Source organism: Lethenteron reissneri, chromosome 48, assembly GCF_015708825.2.
Source record: "Lethenteron reissneri isolate LAM-NWPU_2019-01 chromosome 48, ASM1570882v1, whole genome shotgun sequence".
Lineage (NCBI taxonomy): Eukaryota > Metazoa > Chordata > Hyperoartia > Petromyzontiformes > Petromyzontidae > Lethenteron > Lethenteron reissneri.
In genome coordinates this window covers 5,955,478-5,979,514 of record NC_083826.1, presented here as the reverse complement: position 1 = coordinate 5,979,514, position 24,037 = coordinate 5,955,478, and the positions used below count along the sequence as shown (strand labels likewise).

The window sequence follows — 24,037 nt, the reverse complement described above, 5'->3', positions numbered from 1 at the left end:
CTGACTGAAATGACCGCTAGCTGCCACCACCACCACCAGCAGCAGCTGTATTATCCCCTCACCGCTGTGGATATTTTATCCGCCCGGTGCTCCGTGCGTTGTTGTGAGGTTACACCCCAACACCACCACCACCACCACCCTCACCTAAGATGGCGACGGACAGCTACGGTGACGTCATCGCGGTTGAGTCTCGAGCTCCCGCGCATGCGCAGTGCGCGTCTTCGACGTTGGGGGGCGGGGCGGGGGGGGATAGGGGGGCGGGGTTAGGGGGGATAGGGGGATAGGGGGCGGGGTTAGGGGGGTGGGGTTCTTCTCCGCCATTTGTTTGCGCGCCCGAGTTGAGTGACCGCGTGCGGTGGGTGTCGCGGAGAAGGAGACGCAGTACGAAGAAATGTCGAGCCAAGGAGGAATTAAACCCGACGCGTTCGCTGAGGCCATACAGAGGGCCCGTCAGGTGATGCCGCAGCTGCACTTTGCAACGCAACGGGGTTTTTTGTGTGTGTTAATTTAGTGTTAAAATGTCAACGTTGGCCGTTTCGCCATGCGTCCCGTTGCCAGGGTGGCTCAGGCTTCAGGCCTAGGGTGAAGCCCGTGGGAGTAGGCCGCGGGCTTTATGTGTATTATTTTGACTTAAAACGTTAACGTTTTTATTTTTTTAAGTAAAAGTTAAGTTGTGTAATATGTTAAGCGTGCAATAGAGCAATGTAGTGATGTTAGGAGAGTATTGATGTTGGAAGCAGAAGCTTCCGTTTGAGTGGCACTAGGCCCACGTAGTAACAAACAAGGTTTCCTTTGTATTGTGCTTAAAGCTGGGTTTAATTCATTCCCTATGCTCGGTTTCATCGAAATACAGCTTCGTAACGTCGATTGGACACTAAACTTGCATTTCATAATCTGTTTTGCTTTGCCTATGAATTTTTCTTAACAAACACGGTGCATCTTGATAGGAAATACTCGAGTTAACAGAGTCCATTACATCTGATAGACGAGTTTTTTTTATACACTGGCCAAAATACCAGGTTACGTAAACTTTCTACTCTTTGGGTCTTTAGGTAAAGTCACGTACACTTTGTAATCAACGCATTCAGGATGCATTGATTCAACAGATTTCCAATTAGATGGTGAGGATGGTGCTTTGTGTAATCAACGTGAACATCGATTGGGCTTAAATTATTGTGGTTTTATCGAAGCAGAAAAGGGTGAAACAATGTTTGGTAAAATTATAGTCCCTTAAGAATGGGTCGTACTCAACACCAAACACACACACACGTCCAATTGTTTACACGACAAAATATATATGAAAACGTGGTCAACTCAGCACCAACGAATATATGAATACAATTGTCAAACATTAAAGATGCGTTACTTAGTTTCAAATGTTTTTGTTCAACTCCGTGCTATTTATTTAAAACTATAGTAAAATCCCCAAAGTTTCATGTTTCAATCGGTGTCGAATTGGGGGAAATTTAAGCGTGTTTTATGCAAGAGGTTAGATGGCATATTTACTGACCTTTCCAGTAAATGTGATGTTCTAATCTTTAACGTTCCATTTGCAAAACATACCAACGTATGATGCATTGAAAAGGTTTTGAAACGCCAGCTTTCCTCGTCTTTTATATTAATGAAATCCAAATGAGGTTTTTTTTCTGAAAAATTCGAATGGTGTGATTTAAAATTGATCAAAAATCGATTTAGAAAATGTCCCACAATGTCCAGACATTTAAATGATCTCGAGGGTAATTGCTTGAACACGGAATATTATTTTTTTAAATGCAGAGTATTTAAGTAAATTGGCAAGGCAGATAAATATTACTATTATATAATACACCATCAAGACCAAGATATAATTTCACTTCAATTAAATAATTCAGGATGGATTAATACATTAGTTTGTTCAGAAAGTGTTGAATATTATACAATAAAAAAAAATTTCCTTCAAAATCTTGTCCACTTAAGACCACGGAAATATGTAATACAATATTAATTTAGCAGTGTTAACTATGACCTTTGTAATCCGTTTGAGAGCCCATTTAGACTAGAATATGTTAAAGGGAGACCTGGAAAACTGTTTTATAGGATGTACATAGTATGTACTCTAATAAATGATCCATTTCCGTTTTTGCTTTGGGCCACGTGGTATTTTTTGCCAAAATTATTTTTGCCAAAATGAACCCTTCACCCAACAAGATTGTCAAAGATATACATATCAATGTATTGATCAACTTCTCACGGATGGCTTCAGACTTTTCATAACTAACATCAACATACGATATTTTTCTCATTGCTTTTGAGCTTTAAGTAGCAATACAATGCGTAGTAAATAAGATCACTCACATGCTGTCGTGCACGTGTGCTTCTGCAATGCGTTTGACGAATTGTCTTCACCACTGCAGTTGCAATGTAGCTTGCTTAAATTGTTAATTTTTATATCCGGATTCTTTATGCGCACAAAAAAGACAAGTGAAAGACAAACAGTGCATTCTTTTTTAAACGTATGCAGGTGAGGTTAGAAACCCAAGAGGCCTTGTATGAAACCCACACAAAAAATAATGTATACAAAACCGACTATTCAATCAATTAAACAAAGCATACTAATTACAATTAAACATGTTAAACTCAGTGTTAAAAAGGCCATGGTTATTATGTTTGTGTATATGTGTGTGAGAGGCCCTTTGCAATAGCTATTGTCGGTGATCTCTCTCACTATTTTATGAACGAAGTTATGTATTGTGACCCCATGTTGACATTTAACAGCTGACAATTTAGAATATAGATAACTTTGCCACCCTTTCGAAAGTCGAGTCTCCACTAAGGGAGACAAGGCATCCGTATTTAAAGTTTGTAAAATATTAAAGCACTACTTTGGCTGCATTTTTTATTTAAAAGGCAGTTGTAATGGCGAATAAGGAAGTTTCTAAGCAAAGGTGACTTTATGAAACTCTTCAAATCGGTGGCATGCATCCAAATAATTTGGTCAGGACACTAGCAAGATGAAACTTGCACCATGTATGTGCTTAATGTTTGACATAATTGTTAACAATGCACTATTTTGCATAGGTCTGGTGCAATTAAAACTTACACGCTTAATGGAGTGTCATACACAATAATGAGCATGGAGCAATTCACCATGCCTCGAGTTAATTAATTGTCGATTTAAAGCTTTCGTGACTGCAGGGATTCATCTTCTTGGTTCTTTTGGTAAAGTCACGTAGAAGGGAAATAATAAAATAATAACAATAAAACATAATAAAATGCAATTCTCACGACGTTTCGGCCACAACGCAAGCAGCCATCCTTGCGTTGTGGCCGAAACGTCGTGAGAATTGTATTTTATTATGTTTTATTTTTATTATTTTATTATTTCCCTTCTACGTGACTTTACCGAAAGAACCAAGACGATTAATTAATTGTATTGATGTATCTCTTTGATTTAGTTAAATGATCAGTTATTTTGTTCAGCATACAATTTACAGTCTGGTTTGTAATCTGTCTCGTTTGTACAGATTGTTTTAATCCACTTGCCTATATGCAGTAATAGCATATTATTTGAATATGAAATCTAAATATGTTTAGGTGACTATTACACTTGCAATTGGATGCATGGATATGTGCCATGAACCTTGGAAATAAATATTGATAGATTGGGGTCTCATTACACCCATATTGATTAATATCCCATTACATGCATTGTATGTATATCTGGTTTAATCTGCAATGTTTGAAGCAGCAAGTTAAGCCATTCATGTTTTAGTGAGGTATTATTGATCGTGTGTTTGTGTTGTGCCACTAATAGACAAAGTTATGTGCAATGTACTGAAATACAATGTTGGGGTTTCAGATTGCAGCAAAACTTGGAGTGGATCCTGGGACCGGACCTGCTATAATAACATCCCCAGGTATGTATGACACTAAAGCTACATGCAAGTTGAGCAGCTAAGGTTACACATAGTATGGTGTAGTGTACAGATTAAAGATAATGAATGGGCTTTGCCTGCTATCTTTAGGCTTTAGCATCACACTTAAAACAATATCAGAAAAATGAAGTTATGGAAACATATATTGCCATATTTTCACCCTGGAAAACATCCACAATCAATCATAGGCCTGGGATCAAAAACAAAATAATTGTAAATGTTTGCCCTGTAGGTTTTTGACACCCAAAATGGATAGTTTGGAATTTTGCACCCTCTGCTATGTCCAGATACAAACCCTCGTAGGTGGCGGTAAAAAATAATTAAATTAAAGTTCGCAATTTTGGCATACACATTTTTGGGAGTCCAAAATTTGGAATTCTTTTTTTTCGATCATTCTTGTTAACATCATTAATTGGATTTTATTAGCATGTACCTAAATAATTGGAATTATATATCAGTCACTCACGTGTTTGTATATATTTATTGATCCACGTGAATTTTGTGATGTATAATTCTTTAGCATTTTTAGACCAACCTTTCCATGCACAATTTGTATGGAACATGTTTAAATAGTATGAAGTATATTTTCAGTTGTAGATGTACGAATAATAACTGACCACTGGCTTTCAAAAGTAACATTAAATAATAAAAGACAAGGCCAGTCTGCCAAAGCATCCATTTATCCTTCGTCTCACTGACTTTAATTACTCTGTTGTATGCATTTTAATGTTCCAGACCATGTTTTTTAAATGTAATATTCATGCCGGGGCCTCACATTCACGGCGCAGCTACCATTTTACAAATTCCGGGCATATTAATTTTGATTTTGACTGTGTAAAAACTATGCCGGTGAGTTGGAGAGTGAAAAGGGGTTTTGTTCTCTTTGCTAACAAATTGCACGTAATTGGATGTTCCGGTTAGCCTTCGCTGTGAATGCACAGTCTGTTGGATCAAGTGAAATTGATTTGGACATGTTCTTAATAAATGATGTTTCTCAGGCGTACTATCTGTTAGGGCGTCTGCTCGAGGAATAGAGAGAAATACCAGCTCTTTTTTTTCATCTTTTCCGCCTCCTATCAAGCAAATAGCTCCACTCAGAGTAAGCTGGAAGTAACGTGCAAGCGAAACTCTGTGCTTTAGTGGCAGTGATAGTCACCCATAATACTTGTAATTTTCTCTGGCAAGCAATGGGAATCTGTCAGTAGGAAACAATGGAAAATGACTCCCTTGTCCTTCCATCTCGTCATTGGCGCTCGATGAGACCGGGAGTTTTTGCACCCAAACTCTTCCATTGGTACATGACACGCCATGAATGGGCCCCCATTAGGTGCAAGCTATACTCCTGGGACACGGTAGTCATTTAAGAAGGTCAAGGGGAAAGGAGAGCTTGATGTTTATTTATTTCATTTCTTTGTACTGCAGAATTATCTTAGATGGGCTGGCTGAATAACCCTCTTCGCCATCCAGAAAGAAAGTTTTGCGTCCCCCCCCCCATCACCCACCCCCACCAACTTCTCTCCCGCGCGCATGGTGTCGTATTTTTTGTATGAAGCATGCGTCTACTTCTCTTTGCAGTGAATCCGAATCCGCCCGGGGTGTCCTCTCTTGGGCTGGGTGCTCTCAAGAGGCCTCTGGAAGATGGCGGTGAGCTGGTCGCATTTATTTGATGAGCGGGCGATTGAAAGCACCCTGCTGTTGCACAGAGAAAGTATTGTTGTCGTTGGCCGCATGAGTGTCAAGGCAAATTATATGCATATGGCATTATCAATTCGTCAATTAAGACCAGTTCTCAATCACAAAGCATGTTTCGTTTGGTGAATCGATGTATTTTTGAGTTGTGCGCGTTAATGGTTATGATGGGGTGGAGGAGGTTTGAGTTGTGTGCGTGTTAATGATTGACGGGGTGGAGGAGTTGGCTGTGCTGTAATTTGCATGCTATGCTGTGAACATGGCGATCGATTTAAATTCCCAACCATGTCTATCAGGGCTCTACGTGCGCTCGGTGACAAAGGTTGGACGGCCTGTCACATACCGCTTGATCTAATTAAAAGTGAATGCTAAATAAAAAAGAAATCTGTCCATAATGACACACTTACGGTGTAAGTGTGCAAATTGATTTTTTTAACCACAGTGACATTTCCTTCATCCTGTTGAATATTGATTTTAGTTGCAAGTATTGAGCCACGACCATATGTTTTAGTCTTTGCATCAGTTAATAGTTTGTAGTGGCGATGCATTGCTTGAACTTGCTGGTGACAATGGTGGTAATCACTTTTTTGCATCGGCCAAATTCAATTTCTGTTTAAGACGGTCAGCTCAATTTCTTGGGTTAATAGGTTGGGGAGTGGGGTTGCCCGTATATAACATCTCAATGATAAAGCAAAATTAATCTTCAATTAGACTTTAGAATGGTGTAATGATGTGAGTGTTTCATCTGTTGTTATTTAATTTTGTTTATTTGAGGACATATTTGCATTCACTGACCCTCGGCAAGTGAGGATCGGCGAATAAATCAACATGGTCACGGAAAAGCGTTATTGGAGTTTGGTTCATCCACAATCTGGATAATCCACCCACGAATAAAGAGTTGTCTATCTTGGTCCAATAATGAAATGCATATTTCTTTGTCACTTGTCATTTAAACGATCTAATCTTGCTGTGTTATTTTACAGATCAACCGGAAAGTAAAAAGCTTGCTTCGCAGAATGACAGTGAGTGCCACGATTTGTAACAGTCCTTTAGAGCGTCGGAAGTGGGCCCTGTTGTTGCTTGTGTGGTAAACGAAGAGCGAGACTTAATGGTACAAGCGAACGAGAGATGTCTCGAGCAACTTTCAACGGGTCCCCATAATTCTGTTTATAGATTACATTTGCACCTCTCAACCGCAAATGAGTTTCCCTAAGCTAGGCCGCCACCCTTCTAAAACATCACTACAACTTTCGATTTAAAGCTTTCGTGACTGCAGGGATTCATATTCTTGGTTCTTTTGGTAAAGTCACGTAGAAGGGAAATAATAAAATAATACAAATAAAACAATAAACGTCGTAAGAATTTTATTGTTTTATTTTTATTATTTTCCTTCTTCGTGACTTTACCGAAAGAACCAAGAATATGAATCGGCACAACTCAACTATACATTGTATGGATTCACACCTGTAGATGCAATTGCAGCTGTGTGAGATTCTGTTTAAGTTAAATTTGCCTGAGCCAGTAAAACATTTAATCAGTGTCTGGGCTTTGTATATTCATGGATGTTTTTTTGTCTGCTTAAACTCGGCAGGCATCCGCACTGACTGAATTTCACAATTGAACATCGACTGCAGATAACGTTTATATTCCTTCATTCGTTTCTCAATCCGCTTGTCCTGGTGAGGGGTCACAGCGTCAGCGTTTTGAGTTGGGTGGTCCAGACTTCCCTTTCCACGGCTTCAGACTTTCGCTCTTCCTGGGGAAATTCCCAGGCGTTCACAGGCCAGCCAGGCGACATAGTCCCACCAGCTAAGGCATCGTATTACATAGCTGTAAATCCAATCGACGTTGTGTGAACTCGGTAAAATTGAATATTAAAACGTTGATGTATTTTCCCACAGTTGTCAGCGCCCAGCTTGCTGCCATTGCCTTCCAGCATCGGTAAGCATCTCGACAGCATCCACGCTTTAGTTATAGATTGTTTTTTAGCTTTGCAATTCACGTTCAACCGTTCTATCTCTGTGTGCCTATGAACAAATCGTCCAGATTATGCCCGGTTCCCATCAGATCTCGACGTAAGCAGGGAGATGATCCTGGATTTGAACAAGGGCTGTGAATGTAAATTCCCTCTCTCTAATCCAGCTGGGTGAATGTGCACGGCTCTCGAATGGGAAGATTGTGACTTGAAATCCTGACTGGTGGATGGTTCGGTGCCTGCTTCTCCCAGAGTCAATAAAATGAGTACCAATTTTTTGGGGATATCTGCAGTTGTCCTCTTTATAGAGTCACCCCCCACCATAGCAATGTAGGACACTTCCACCATCGGCTTAGGTTTGTAAAGAGGAAGACAGCTCTGCTTTATGCTCAAGTGTGCAGGAAACCACTTCTTACTCGTTTTTTTATTACCAATTCCACCATGTGTGTAAGTGACGCACTTCCTAAACGTTGTCCTCTCGTCGACAGCGATTGAGTTTGTGGCATAAAACAAGCAGCCGGGGATGTAACACTGCTTGTGTGACTGTTATCTCATGCAAGTTGTTGTCCCTCAGGCCTCAAATGTCAATCGAGTACAAGGTTCCGGACAAGATGGTCGGCTTCAGTAAGTGACCAGTCACTCGTAGACCCTTTGCATTTTGTAATGCTGGAATGTGCTTCATGGTTATGAACAGTGTTGTTTGGGTAGCTGCTGTGGAGAAGAGGAATATTTATGCCTTAGTCATTCACTGGGAGTCAATGGAGTATATTAAAAAAAATGACTTGCATACAATAAGGAGTATGAATCAATAGCCACCATTTTATACATTCATTAATTCTAAAATAAATGGAGGCGTAAATACTTTTCTTGGTCTTGAGTATGATATTTCTATTTGTTCCAAGGCGGTATCTTGTTTTCAAAATATATATGTTTTTTAACTCTATAACTTTGGCTCATTCATTGCAGTCCAGCCCAAGTTTATAATGCACCATTGTGGCGAAATGAGAGCCAATCGGGACGGGCTGCGTCAATACACCTAGCCCGAGGCAGGACGCAAACGTTGGGATGATGTTCCGCGTTTCTGCGAAGCTTCCCAGAAACTATCGTTGGTGAATCTAGGCTGCGGAAAAGTCGCACACTTTTTTTTGTTACTTACGTGAACACGCATGGCTCTGCTGTGTTGGCGCCATTTGTTTAAACAGGGTCTGGCTTTGCATCTTTGTTGCAGTTATTGGAAGGGGTGGAGAGAACATCAGTAGGATCCAGTCCGATTCCGGATGCAAAGTGCAGTTTGCGCCAGGTAAGGCGACGAAGATTTAAACTTCTTGTTACATTTCACAAGGGTTCTACAACGATATTTTCCGGCCAGCCACAATAAAATTAGGCTGTGCTGGCAAGACACGTGATGTCATATGGCACGTGTACAGATGTTACAACATCATAACATCTGTACTTGTGACTGCTAGTCTGTGCCTATTGTCTCCCTGCACCTCTTCTCTCTTGTTCACCTTGCTTTCATTTCACTAATCGGTATTTCTTGTCTATGGCTCTTTCAAGTATTATCCATCTCTTTCATCTCAATATTCTATATTTCCGTGTCAACGGTAATGTATTGATTGGCGTAACTGACTATGGCCTGTGGGCCACCAGATAAATAACTGGATTGCACTGGAGGTCATTGTTTTGCGTGACACATGAGTGTGTTATGTATTTGGCGTGTAAGCTATCAAGCAATATTCTCAGACTCCTTTCCTCGTCCAACTTTTCTGTCTCTTTTATATGCATTGTGATCTCCAAAGGGAAATGTTATTGAACGCATTGCATGCTGGTTCATATCTTCGCTGTGATCTTGGCAACCGGAGTTCAATTCACAGCACCATTGGCAAGGGATATCTGAAACGGTGCTGGGAATCCCGCACGTTCACTAACTAGTGTCTTAACCAGCATGGTGAAGTCTGGCATGGTTAGGATCATACTCTTAGGTTTTTTCGGTAAAGTCACGTAGGTAAAAAATTGATACAGTAAATCTAGCTGTGACGATCCCACCTGATGACGGAGACTTGTGTTGACTCCGAAACGTCGTGATTTATAATTTTATTTATATTACTTATTTTATTATTATTATTATTCATTTTTACCTACGTGACTTTACCGAAAAAACCTATGAATGCTTGCAGTCACGAAAGCTTCAAATCTAGAATGGTTAGACCATCCAGCAGTAGAGTGAGGAGCTGAAAATGTTTACCATTCATTGAATAGTGTTTATATTCTTTGGGTATTTGGGTAAAGTCACGTAGATAGGTAAAAAAACGAAAAAACTATGATGTTTCGATCACACCACAAGCAGTCATCAAGTGGATGACCTGATGACGACCGTTTGTGTTGCGATCGAAACGTCGTAGTTTTTTGTAAAAAAATTTGAACCTATCTATGTGACTTTACCCTAAGACCCAAAGAATATTAATTCTTACTCTTAGGTTTTTTCGGTAAAGTCACGTAGCGAAAAATAAATAAATAATATTTAATAATATTTGAAATAAAATAATTATATTATTCATATTATTTCTTTTTTATTTTTACCTACATGACTTTACCGAAAAAACCTAAGAGTATGAATCCTTGCAGTCACGAAAGCTTCACATCTAGAATATGAATTCTGCAGTCACCAAAGCTTTAAGTCAAAATTTTAATAGTGTTTGCATTGAGTGCAATTATTCCTCATTGCTGTATTCTTTGTCACTATATAATTATAGTCCCTAGACTCATGAGCTTCTAATCTTTGTTCCTATAGATTCCAAAGATTAATATCACCGTAGATGCTATAGATTCACACCACATAAAATATTTAATACATTCTCGATATTCCTACCAGCATAGGTTCTACATGCACAGCATGGGCAATACTGTATGTGAATGTAATTGTAACAATTCATCAAATCATTGTGCAGTTGAATCATTAAATCCCGCGAGTGCATTACTTGCTTGTCATTCAAATGGTGGCATTGGTAAACAATTACGTTGCTTCATTCATGGGACCCTTGAGAACAGTGTGAGCTATCGTCTTGTCTGAAGATTTAATCGTGAATGCGAGTGGTCTTGACTGCTGCATCCTTTCTGGTTGTCCACAGACAGCGGAGGACAGGCGGACAGACCGTGCACGCTTACAGGCACCCCCGAAGCCATTGCGTGAGTAATATGGGGGGGGAGCTTAAGAGGCTGCGTCGTGCTGACTTCTCTCACGATGACACCTTGCTATCGAGACGGGAGATTTCCCATTTAGAACTCACCTTTCGTGAGAGAGTACCCCTGCAAGATGTCGCATATCTCCTCCCTCCTGAAGTGTGTTTTTATTTCTACCAGGGGCACACCTTTTATACCCCGTGCAAAGCTTATGTGGGAAGTTGTAGTCCTTGGCATGCTGGATTATTTTCGTCCAACAGTTGATGAACGTTTTCGTCACGAATTTCATTCACAAAATGGAGACTGGGTTTTAAAGCCCTGGGTTGATTGCCGCTCACGAGGTTCATGATCGCCGTGTCACACAGTGAGCCGGCACTGCTTTGTGTGTAGTAATAAAAAAGACCACACTTTATTTAATGAACAAAATTAATGCTGCGTTAGTGATACACTGTGACCAGTTCTCATCTGAACACCACTATTCTCAAGTTTAAAACAATTCTGGCAAAATCGCCCCATGAGGCTCGTAATTACCAGTGAAACGTCGTACTCAACTTGTAAATGTTTTGGGTTTACTCTCGAACACACCGGTGTGTTGAAGTAGTAACTAATTGGCACTTTTTGTTTACATAACAAACCCTAATAATTTGCTGTGTCAGGTGGTCGTGGGTTTTCGACACATATTTACGTGATCAAACCCCAAAAAATACCATCGTGTAGCCGCTATTCTTGTTCGCGGACGCTCGATCACACGCGCGTGCGCGCGCATCCCATATGCGCAGGGAGGCGAAGCGCATGCTGGACCAGATCGTGGAGAGGGGCCGCATCCCTCCAGGTCCCGCCGGCGTGGACCACACGAGCCACTCGCAGGAGATGATGATCCCCGCCGACAAAGTGGGCCTCATCATCGGCAAGGGCGGCGAGACCATCAAGCAACTGCAGGTAGAGGAAACTGAATATCCAAATTGAACTGGTGTTTGTGCGGTCGGAAGGTGCGCGAGCAGTTGTCGCGGCAGGTTTGTGAATAGCCCGTCCGTTGTGTGTTTATCGCTCACGCAAGCGGGTGTAGCCTTGTGTCTATAGAGTTTTTTTCTTTTTATCCATCCCACCCGCCGGTCTCATTCTGCCACAATGGTATTGTTTCTCGTTTGTCCTGTCTTTACACCGTTTAGTTTGCTTCATTTCTTCCAAATGTAATATTTGCTGAAATTGTACATTGATTCTCAAGATTCGTTGCATTTATCCTGAGCATAATGTGTTTTAATCGACTGGAAATGGAATGGATATTGTGGCACAGGCGGCAGGTATATTTGGATTTTTTTTTCACCCCACTGGGAAGGTCTACATTTGAAAATAAACTTTTACACCCCACGTGAAAAATACAGTCCTAACATTTCTAGAACCTCATAAAATTTTAATTCCAGCTTCAAAGGCACATATTCGACTGAAACGGTTTGTAGCATTTTGAGTGCATGCACTCAGAATGCCGGATCCCGAAGGAAAGATTTAAATTATTCCGTTGAAGGGTTAATACTTTTTTTACTCTTATCGACGTATGCTGCGGTGTTCTATTTAATCACGAGAAATGTGTTTGTATTCTCCCTGTATTATTTACTATTGTGCAAGTTTGTGCCTTTGGGAAATACAATTTTTCACCTTGATGGAATCATACTGCAGTTGCAGGCTTTGCGATGAAGAGAAAGTAAAAAAGTTCATTTTTACCCTTTCTAAAAGGCACTTAAGGAGTATGAACGTTGAGGCCTTGAAGCAAGCCGGTTAACCATTTCTCCCAGCTGAGGCTCATTACGTCTTAAACCTTGTGGAGCCCCTGAAGTACATGGTAGATCAGCAAGGCCAGTCTTTTGCACGAGTTTTATATTGTTTGTCCCCGGAAAGGATCGCAACCTTTGTCCATGGAAAATATTGGCACGCTCATGTCCCTGAATGCAATAATTACCCCACACATAAAAATCCAACTCCATTGTCCCGAATTTTTTTTGTTATTTCCCCCCCCTCCTCCTCCTGCTGCTGTCGGCTAGCTTAGAGAGTACGATAATGGCATCCGTGAACCATTTTTGCGAACGGTGGTTGTTGAGACAGCCTTTGTGCGACGCTACATCGCTGTGGCCTCAACGTCACCTCTGCCTTTATTTTATTTTGCACGGCCCATTTTGCGCAAGGTTAAAGTGTTTTTTTTTTTTTACGCCCACCCCAACCGTTCCGCCGGTTCCTTCCTTCAAAGTCACGTTCCCTTCTATCACGTTAACTGGAAGAACATGGGGGGAGTCACGTGTCCGAGAGAGAAATTATCGTCGTTTGTGCATCACGTGTTTATTCCCCACCTCCGGTAGTTAGGCTTTTTGTTCACCCTTCGCGCTACTCCAATCAATGATGCGAGTGCGGCCCCTGCACCAAACTGGAGGCCAGTAAATTATGTTATGAATGGCCAATGGAGTGCGCGGCTTCACACCTCTACTTGCGTTAAGCTGCGACTTTGAAACTGGCGTTTAAAATTGTGCACTGGCACTGCACAGATGCCCACGTCGCTTTTGTTTGTGGCTAATTTTTTTTTCATAAATGTCATTTGGGGGTGGGGGGGGGGGGAAACACGTTGGGCTTTTTTTTGTTCGCGTCGCCATTATCGCTGCCACCATTATGGAAATATTTTTGTATTACAGAAAGTGTTTTCGTTTCACAAATAGTACTTTAACATTCAGGGACACCACCAATAGCACATTGGCGACATTTTCGTAAAAAGGATTTTTGCCTTTGGTATAACAGCCATGCAACCAAGGCCACTGGTACCTTCAGCTTGTAAATGTCAATCCCAAAGCCATTCTCTCCCTTCCACTCAATTGCCGTGACTCACAATGTGTTCGCGCAGTCAATAAAAAGTGAAAAATTCCCATCTCTTTATGTCTTAAAAGCTTAAGTAACACGACCTTTATATAACTGTTAAGCGAATGCCTGGGTATATAGCACATTGCATTGCTTTTTGTAGGATGTTTACTTAGTTTTATTTATTGATGCATTTTTGAAATCCAGCCTAATTTTGAAGCCCAATCTGGCGTTCACAATTTAACACGGCTTACATTCATTTGTTGAATGGATGCTTTTTATTATATTATACCATGACTGCCTGTTAATGGGAAATGGACTAATGATGCTCCCCACCTCTTGTCCAGAAGTGCTACCGTTAACAGTGACATTAGGGAAAGTGTGAGACACTTAGAGCCTGCATTAGTTGCACGCTTGGTGCCAAGTGGCCTTGGTGGTGGTGAGCGTGTGGCTGGCGGTGGTGGTAGTGGAAGCGCGGTATGGTTTTTTTTGTATAGTGATGAGCATTGTTAGCGACGCACAATAACCACTGCCTATGCTCCCCGCTAATTGGCAACGGTCTTGAGTCATCTGACAGGAAATTGACAGAATGAAAATGTAAAGACTACGTCGATGAAACCGAAACTTTAGGAAACGTCAAAATGCAATGTTCCCTCGCTGAGACCTAATAATGGTATTAGAGAACATTTTAATTGCTTTGGATGATAAATGACTTCAAATTCAATCCTCTTCTAGGATCAAATACATGGAGGCAAAGGTGAAGAGGTCATCACAGCTGATAGTATTGATGTCTCCATACCTCGAAGGCTCTTCTGCCAGATCACACAAATGTTGCTTGACACCCAACCTCCGAAGTCCATTAAAATGAGCAACCTGCGATTAGCACGGTTGGCTATGTACCGTGCGAAAGAAATTCAACATACACACGTTAGCTGAAGCAAGATGATTTTGGATCTTAGAAAGTGGTGAGCATGGACCTGCATTGAACGGATTGGTAACGCGAAGTTTGTGACTGGATCCTGCGTCTCAGGACCGTGCTGGTGTGCGAATGCTGCTCATCCAAGACGGCTCTCAGCCAACGGGCGCTGACAAACCCCTGCGCATCATGGGCGAGCCCTTCAAAGTTCAGGTATAAATTTTGATTTAAAGCTTTCGTGACTGCAGGGATTCATCTTCTTGGTTCTTTCGGTAAAGTCGCGTAGAAGGGAAATAATATAAATTTAATAAAATAAAATTCTCACGACGTTTCGGCCACAACGCAAGGACGGCTGCTTGCGTTTTGGCCGAAACGTCATGAGATAATTTTATTTTATGTTAAATTTTTATTATTTTATTATTTCCCTTCTATGTGACTTTACCGAAAGAACCAAGAAGAGTTCAGGTATACACACTTAAAAGCCGCTACCTCTGCCTGACAGTGCCTGCAATGGGTATATGTGTGTGATTCCGAATGGAATTAATTTGTCAATTGGTATCAAGACACAGCTCTACTGCCCTCTGTTCAAGTCCAGGCTCAATACCTTTTTAACACCTCTTCCAAGTAAGATTGAGAGTTTTCATGCATTAGCTCTGTCTGTAACGTGGGGTCATGGTACCCCTTATAGAGGTGATCTAAGATAAGTTAAATCATTTGTTTAAAGTTGTGTTTTTCATTAGTTATTAATGACCTAACCTATAGAAAACTGGCCATATTGATCAAAGGGTTGTGATTTACAAACCTATCTATGGGGTAAGCCTTTTCGGCCAAGGTGGTGACGTCACATGCCTTGCGCCCACCTCCCTATGACATTTATGTTCGATGACATCTTACAAAGTCGCATATTTCCTCGTGTGAAACATCTCATTCCGCAGCTCGAAAGGTAATGTGGTTATTGCCAATTAAATAGCTCCGAGGACAAACGCATTGGACAGCGTTGGGAATCCATGCCCCTGACTTGAGCCTTGTGCTGCTTTCCACTGCAGCAAGCCAAGGAGCTGGTGCTGGAATTGCTGAGAGAGAAGGATCGGGAGGACTTCCGTCCCGGCGGCGGCAACAACAACAACAACAACGGCTTTGGGAATAAATCTGGTGGTGGTGGCGGCGGTGGTGGCGGTGGTGGCGGCGGCGGTGGTGGTGGCGGCGGCGGAGGTGGTGGCGGCGGCGGAGGCGGCGGAGGTGGTGGTGGTGGCGGTGGTGGCGTTGGCAGCATGGAGGTGAGTGACAACTCGTGCGGGACACATAAACCCCAAGTGTGTAATGGTGGTCTACGTGACGTCACATGTCACGTGATATTGTTAAACATAGTATCCACACGTTAAGATGTGACTTTATAAAGCTTGTACATGTGACCACTCATCTGGACCTTTTGTCTCACGAATCTGTACCTCTGTCTTGCTCAGCCATATCTCTTGGCGGGTCCTTAGCTCGGTGGCCCACCCCAGAGCCTGCAATGGAAGAGCCCAGCTTTATTAGGCTAATGGAACAAATAAGACAACACAAAATTTCCTATGAGATGGTCAGAATTAACCAAGCAGTATGAATGACGCAAGTGAGAATTGATTGACGAATAGAATGGTGACGCAACAATTGTGGAAAATGCATCTAATCGCGGAGGTGGTGAATCGTTACCCCTTCAACCGCCTGCCGTTGACATGAAGTCTCTCTGACGGTTTGGTTTTCTTGCGAGAACGGCTTGGCATGGCTGTTAGCCGTGGTTGCATGTTATATTTTTAAAGCGGCAAATGCTGCCACTGTTTGCACAGTGGCCTTGGGTGAATGCTTTTGCATTGAAAATAAATAGAATGGTGAATTTGCAGGGAGGTGGGGGGGGGGGTTGTTTTCAACGAATGGCTGAGTAGAAACTTCACATGCGGTTATGCCATAAATCAGTTGTACGAGATTAACATGATTCATAGAATTACTCGGCTTTTGTGATTGATTTTACAGTGGAACATTTGTGCAGTGGTTAACATAATGTCCTATGAGATGTGCAGCCAGGCTAATTTTACGAGTGAGTGATATATGAACTGGACCATGCCACTTCACCAGCCCTCGCTGACCAATGTGATGAAGTTTGGTGGTCAAACATCCCCTGTGACCTGCATAGTATCTGGAAGCCTTCATTCATTACTGTATTTTAATATGCTCTCGCGCATGCCGTGATGGTGTTTTGTTAATGTCTTTAGCAAATGAAATTGTTAAATTAACATTTGACCGGCAAATATATGACTTATTTAGTAGATTGTACCATAGGATGCGTCTTGAGCTTCTCAATCTGAATATTTTACTTAATTCGTGAGAAAAAAGGATGTAAAATGTATAATTAGGCATGGTGTTTTTGCACTATAGTGATATCGCTATTGAGAATAGGTTTTACCCATTTTTCTGGCACCAGGTGTTAAGATGTTAAAACACCAAACTGAAACCTTTTACAAGGAATCATGTCTGCATTAACCACAATACTTGTGGTCAGAATGCAAACAAAAAACTTACTCTGATAATATATGCATTGTCTTTGAAACTGATGGGTCCACACCAGAGACTGCTTTCTCTTGAGCCTCGTCTCAAACGTTGTTAGACCAGAGGACGCCAAAAGGTGTACAGCGTCTTCTAACATCTTAACACCTGTTTTGTTTCCAGACAAAAGGGGATAACCTATTCTCATATTTTGGTACTGGCAAAGGAGGTCCCATGATGATATCGCTATTGACATGTTTAAACATACTGGTGAAATCATATGTCGACGTCATGCATGCAATGTGTGACATCTCATCGTCTGGCTTGAAACGTAACGGTATTACGAGCAATTACGTTCTTCCGAAGGCAATCGCATTTAGGACAGCGTTATCGGAATCATGCATATGCATGGCTTTTCCTCCGTGACTTGGTTGCATCTTCATTTGACTTTTCAAGCTTGGCTCGCGGTTCGCTTCGACGTTAGGTTTGGGACCAAGGTCAGTGGCTGGGCCTCCTCGATGGGCACACGAGAGGGTTTTCTCTACATCGGCCACGTGGTTGTCTCTCGCTAGGTGACCGTGCCACGCTTTGCCGTCGGCATCGTCATCGGCCGCAGTGGGGAGATGATCAAGAAGATCCAAAGCGACGCGGGCGTACGGATACAGTTCAAGCCAGGTATGTGCCTTGTGTGTGCCGTGTGTTTGTGCACCTTGTGTTTATCTATACATGTGTATGGACGGGAGAGCTGCTGCTGGTCTGCCCCGCTACGAACCCGGTGACCCAAATTTGATTCCTGCTCACGGCTAACACCTGTGACGATTATCTGAACTGGTCCTAGACCTCCCTAAGGTCCTGGGCCTCCCCTAAGTCGACTCGGCCTCGAATGAGTACCTGGTGCGGTGTGTAAACGTCGCGACAAGGGAGCCCAAAGATGGCTTGACGTGGTGCTGCCACCCACCCAATCGGGCCGTGCTGGCCTTTAAAGGTCCTCGCTAACAGCACTTGCCCCAAAAGTCTGTTCAGGCTATAATGGGGATCTTTGCCTTTGGACATGTGTGTGCATGCAAATGTTTGACGTCAAGTAACTTGCCCAACTCGGGCGATAATTTGTAAAATCCTGAAGACCCACTCGGATGCACATTTGCTTGCGTGCGCCATTTGAATGGTGGGAGATATTGCGTGTAAGCATGTGCGGCTTGGATAGGCACTTTAAATTTGATCCCTCTTGCCTTAGGGCAGCTTGGCAGACGAGTGTGATTTATTGATTGTTTTGCAGTTACTTTAGGTTGCTTGGAGTTGACATTTCACCCGCCTTGGTTGCCTATAGTACTCATTGTAAAACCCTGTGATATCACATGCAAGAGTTGATGGCCGGCTTTGCTCAATCTCACGCTCTCACCCCCCCCCCCCCGCCTTGGCGTGTACGCGTACAGATGATGGCAGTGGACCCGAGCGCGTTGCCGTGCTGGTCGGTTCGCCTGACTGCTGCCAGCACGCGTCCCAGCTCATTCACAACCTGCTCGACAGCATTCAGGTTGACATGCACAGCACAATGTAGCCGCGTCCGGCTCTGTTGCATTACAATCCCTCCTTTAATGTTACTGTGCCATTTATTGAGGGACTGTTATCTTGGTGTGGTCTTGGAACTGTTTTGTTGTTGTTTTGCTGCCTTGCCCAATATTGATATATAATGAATGCATTTACATTTAGTGACTTGTTTACCATTTTCTTAATTTTGCACTCCCAGCAATTTTTTTTGTATTGGAAATTTGAGCCACTCATACTGGGCATCTGTGAAACGGAGCTTCATAGCTCATCGGATTCCTTTAGTCTAAATAAAGATTCTGATTCCATACAGCATCACTGGGATATGGGGCTTATATAGCTCGGCAAAGACTTTGGCCCAGGAATGGCAGCACTATGGCCTTGTCTGTGTCACTGCACATGGCTGTCCCCCATTTCTACACCACACCACACAGCCCACAGCACTGTGGATTAGGAGGCACTGTGAAAAAAACGTCTTTAATATAATTTGAACAATTTTTTACGGAAGCGCAGGTTGGTAGGTAGGCTAGCTTTTCGCTGAATGTTCACAATTTGGGTTAACATTTGAATTAAAGAATAAATTATATTTTTGTTGCAATTGTGATTAACGTATTGCCTAAAATTTCTGCTTGGGGGTGCTAGAGGGAAGCCTTCATTCAGCAGTGGATTGATCCTGGCTGATGATGACCGCTGCATTTTTCCACTTCGTCGATGTAACCTACCTCTCCCCCATGACTGATGATGCTCATTACTGTAAGCAGGAGGGGGCTGTTCCCGGTGGCGGCGGTGGCGGCGGCGGTGGTGGCGGCGGTGGCGGCGGACGCGGTCGTGGCCGGGGCGGTGGGGGACGAGGGGGCGGCTTCTGTGGTGGTGGGGACTGGGGCAGCCACTCCCCCGGTGGCGGCGGAAGCATGCAGGAGCACTTCACCTATCCAGTACCCACCTCCAAGTGCGGACTCGTCATCGGCAGGGGTGAGAAACCGCAGCGGATAATCTCACGGCGTCACGGTGGCGAGATGTTAACTGCCTCGCCTGGTATGTGGGAGGTTGTGGGTTCGATCCCAACCATGAAGCCTGTATATTTGGAGTTGGCCTGTTCTCTCTTCCCGTGGTCCCGTGGATTCTTCTCAGGGTCCTCTGGTTTTTCCCTTCACATTTAGAGTCGACGTGCGTTCAGAGTCTTTGGTTGCTATAAATTTCCGCATGAGAAGCCGTCACTTCGTTGAGCTGTCATTTGTGGCCAGGTTGCTTCTGAAAAAGAGCTATGGAGCTCAGTGAGCCTTACCTGGTAAAATAACAATTGTAATTGTTTAGTTTTGAAGAGTTTTACCACCACTCCTGTTTGTGGATATGCTCACGGGTGTATATGCCAGGACAGTTGATGGCGGGAGTCGCTGACAATTTATGGGTAAAGGGGGGGGAGCCTTTTCCTTACCGAGTGCTGAATAAGACTTTTAAATACCTTTGGCCTGATCATGCATTAACACGTTGGCGTTACCAATAATACAGAAAAACAATGTGCGTGTCTACCCAGTATATGGGGGGGGGGGGGGGGAGGTGTCCTTAGTTTGACAGAAGTGAATAGTATTGCTTGCAATGGTCACCATGAACTTCTTTGAACTTTGCATCACCCAAAGTGATGACTTAGGTCCTTTGTCCAAATGCCAGCCTTTTTTTTTTGCGTGGATGGTATATATATTCATACTGGTAGGAACCTCCTGGTTACACCAGCCCACAGGGGATTATTGTGTCCGTCCGTCGTGAATCCAAAAATGGGATGGGTGGGGCTGGGTGGAGAGGGGAGGGTGGGGAGGGGCTGGTTGGGGGGTGGGAGGGGTGAGGCTGGTCACCCCGTGGTGCCCTTATAAAACTCAACGTTTAACCTACTCACGCCAGCTTGTGCCCGCCCTCAGTCGGCCATATTTGCGGAATACACCACGCCGCTGTTGACCCTGGCCATTGACCGAGCAACCCAACGTTCCTACCAGCTCCCTCCGCAGGAATGTGTTATTGCCCTTTGACAAGCCACTGTTGGATGGAAGCCTCCCCATGATGTGCCGGTTATTGTGTTGTTTGACCGTTTTTGCTCCTGCTGCTTGCTGAGGGATTGATGGAGGAGGCGAGGAACAGGACTGGTTCAGATGTCACTCGCCACTGTTGCTAGACGTGTCCGGGTATCGGAACACAGTTTTCCCCCACCCGGTTCAGCGTGCAGTGTCCGCTATCCTCTGCACCAGCGCCTTACCCCGACGCAACATCGTTAACGTGCGTTAAATGTTTCCGGCAAGCGTCCTTGTCGCCAAACGTGCACGCCGGCTTGGCACGGTTATTAGACCGGCAACCCCCTTTGCTTCCACGCTCGGCCCTCTCGCTTTCAGTCTCTCCTCTCTTTTATACCCTGCGTCATTTTAAATGCCTTAATTTGGCATGCCCTGGCGCACAAACACAGTCGTCCAATGTTGCAATTGCGCGTGTAGAGCATGGCTTTAATCAGTTGGGCCACCAGTAGGGGGGGGGTTGACCACGGGTCGAGGGGGAGGGGTTTGGCCTCTTTTGTCATGTTAAGCATCTGGGGCCCCAGCACCTTATAAATATAGAGAGGGAGTGCTTTTCTATGAAGTTGGTGAAGTGAATAATAAACCCTGTGCCTTTTTTGTTTAAACGCCATTCTGCAGCAGCAGCAGCAGCTACGGTAGCAGTAGTGGCTATAGGTGGATATAAATGCATTTTGTTATTATTCACTTTGACGATTTGAGAACAAGTTAATGTATGCTGCCAATGAGAGACTAATCGCGCGAGTTCTCTGCCAAGCCGCCGAATTGCAGTTGCACCTCCTGCACGAAGTGGAGACGCATTGAAAGTTGTCAAAAGTGGTGAAGCTGACCATGCGTTTTTATGTAAAAATTGCTCACCTGAACGAGTTGTGAAAATAGCAAAATACAGCGTTATGAAATGTAATCTCACATGGTGTTATTTTCACCAGGATTAATTATCCTGAGATTCACAACCCATTTCAACTGGGATTCTGGCAATGTGATGACAATTCATTAGCTCCACGTAAAATGTATTTTTAAAAAAGGGGGGGGGGGGGGAGAGTGGTGTGGTGTATTGATTATCATGCATTGCTTTGAACATGGCTCCCTGAGTGATTCCTAGCTATGCCAAACATCAGTGGTGAGTGATATAGGACTGGTCCTGGTACCCCCACCCCCAGCCCCCTCTCCTTTACTGACCGGCGTGGTGAAGTATAGTCACCGACACTGTGTGGTGAGGCTTTCATCCAGCAGTAACTTGTGCATTATAATTAAAATAACAACTTAATATATCACACCAGATTAAATATAACTTGACGTAAATATCAAAGCCATTCATTATTTGTGCAATTTTTGCTTTGAAAAAGGGCAATTGCACAACTTGAATGTGTATTATTAACCAGCGTGAATGATGAACATGGTGCATTTTATTTCTTCCTAGAACACTGCTGTCAAAACATTCTCTTAAATTAGAAACTAATTTTGCTCGTTATTTGTATCTGAAGACTCCTTTCTTATCTCGTCCCTGACCCCAATACAATTGAAATCCCAGCCTACACAAACTTTTACCACAACAAAAGAAAAAAATGTGAAAGGCCGTTCAGCCTTGTGACAGTCACCATTTAGTGGCAATGTACTCGGAGCCAATGCGTCCTTCCAGTGCCCACACACGCCTGTGGTGCTCTAGTTTTTATTTCATATATTCTCCAATTGTTATCCCTGTTGTGTTATCAGTTTAATGTCATGAGACCAATTCACTTGGGGCTCTCGCAGAAAAGTGCAATCATTTAAAGTTAGAGAATGGCTTGTGGAATCAGATATAACAGAGCTACCTCTGAGATCCCTTAAATTGACCTCTGTTCCTCCACACTGCAGGAGGCAGCCCTAATCTGCCCGCCCGAGTGCAGAGAATGTTTGCTGCATTCGTCAAACCGATTTTAAGTTTCAGAGCTGAAGTGGAGTCAAATTATATGCACAACCAATGTGATGGTTTTTGTAATTATTGGTGGCCAAGACCTCACTACACTTGGGGACCTGAAATAATCACGGGCAGCTGAAACATGCACTTAAACCCACAATCCTCAGCGGTGCCAGCTCAGCGGGTCTGACCTGTGAGTCACCCACTCACACGCGGCCTTACTTCTTAGCACTGTGCTTTCGGCCAGACTCTGAACACATTCCAAAATGTCTCTTTCGTTGCCTAAACGGCCCTTGCAACCCACCCAGCGGTTGGGCAACCCGTCGACTTCGAGACCAGCCGACGACCTGTGCGGAACAACCGGCACGTCCCTAATTGCGGCGATTGTTGCCTTCCCGGATGGCCCGTTGCACACAGAGCTCGCCACTTTTTGTTTAAACTCTTTATCTACTTCAAGAGTTATTAAAGGACTTAATAAGGGGGAGGTTTTGAAAGCGTCCGTCGGACACAATGCAGCGTTGTTGTTCATATTAAATTTCTCACGGCTGGCCAGGCCCCGTTTGACGACAATTTAACACGGGCGAAGTGGGGCCGGCCCCTTTACCCGCCGCTCCTGAACCGCGGTGAAAGAAAACGCTGTCAAGATCAGAAGGTTTTCCCCTTTGCTGGTGGCAGAACGATAAATCTGTCTTCTCCTCCCCGGGACGTATTACCATGACAATGGCCCAGAAAGCGAAACCGCCTTTGCGGGCTGGGCTGAATGGCACCGCCGGCAAAAAGGCGCTGTCAGCTCGTGTTTTAAAGCCGCCTTGATTAATTGCTTTCTGATTTTCATCAAATGACATTACAGTCGAGTTCACTTTGCACTTCTGTGCCCTCCACGCAGGCCGGTCCACGAAGAAAGGGGCAGACTGTTTTTTCAGTTGGGGGGGGGGGGGGGGGGTCCCCGCATCTGTCCCCCGCAGACCCCGTAACAGCCCTATTGACCTTCCGCAAGCCGGGGGTGCCTTCACTGATGCCTTTATTACGTAGCCTCCCCAGCCCCCTCTTAACCTCTCTCCGCCCTACGACCGATCGGCCTGGTCCTTCTCCCCGCCGCTCACTTTCCCCCCTCGCGTCGTCCAGGCCGACTCGGGCCGCGTGCCGCTGTGGCACGCGCCTTGACTTGACACCTCCGCGCGGCTTATCGGCCGCGCCAAGAGTCTCCGTAATCGCCGCCTGCACTGCCACAGCAGCGATCGTCAACGCCCGCTCGTTGCGTGAAATGCCCCCGCTGCGGCCGGACTCCCGTTGGCGCTGCGGTCAGAGGGCTGAAATGGGCCGCTGCGCTAAGCACGAGTTGCGTTGTTTGAAAGTCTGCGGCCGAAGCTGCCGTTTCTGAGCCACACTGCCTTCACACCTAGGCCAGCAGCCAAGAATGCCCACTTTTGCACAGCGGTGTTAATCCTGAGAGTTAAAATCTAGGCATTTGTTGATTTAATTTCTCGTCACCGAGCCTCAGCGATTGGATGA

The 24,037-nt window shown here is 44.0% G+C and overlaps 1 protein-coding gene across 1 annotated transcript in view; it reads left to right on the top strand.

The window, feature by feature from the left end:
• Positions 1 to 303: 303 nt before the first annotated feature.
• Positions 304 to 24,037, top strand: part of LOC133354620 (far upstream element-binding protein 1-like) — a 37,369-nt gene continuing 13,635 nt past the window's right edge. Inside the window, exons 1-14 of the mRNA XM_061571618.1 lie at positions 304 to 454; positions 3,839 to 3,896; positions 5,490 to 5,558; positions 6,587 to 6,625; positions 7,505 to 7,544; positions 8,153 to 8,202; positions 8,807 to 8,878; positions 10,707 to 10,764; positions 11,538 to 11,697; positions 14,624 to 14,722; positions 15,556 to 15,786; positions 17,602 to 17,704; positions 18,463 to 18,563; positions 19,336 to 19,546. Of these exons, the coding sequence (XP_061427602.1) occupies positions 392 to 454; positions 3,839 to 3,896; positions 5,490 to 5,558; positions 6,587 to 6,625; positions 7,505 to 7,544; positions 8,153 to 8,202; positions 8,807 to 8,878; positions 10,707 to 10,764; positions 11,538 to 11,697; positions 14,624 to 14,722; positions 15,556 to 15,786; positions 17,602 to 17,704; positions 18,463 to 18,563; positions 19,336 to 19,546 (1,354 nt within the window). The 5' untranslated portion in view covers positions 304 to 391. The remainder of the gene's footprint in view (positions 455 to 3,838; positions 3,897 to 5,489; positions 5,559 to 6,586; positions 6,626 to 7,504; positions 7,545 to 8,152; positions 8,203 to 8,806; positions 8,879 to 10,706; positions 10,765 to 11,537; positions 11,698 to 14,623; positions 14,723 to 15,555; positions 15,787 to 17,601; positions 17,705 to 18,462; positions 18,564 to 19,335; positions 19,547 to 24,037) is intronic.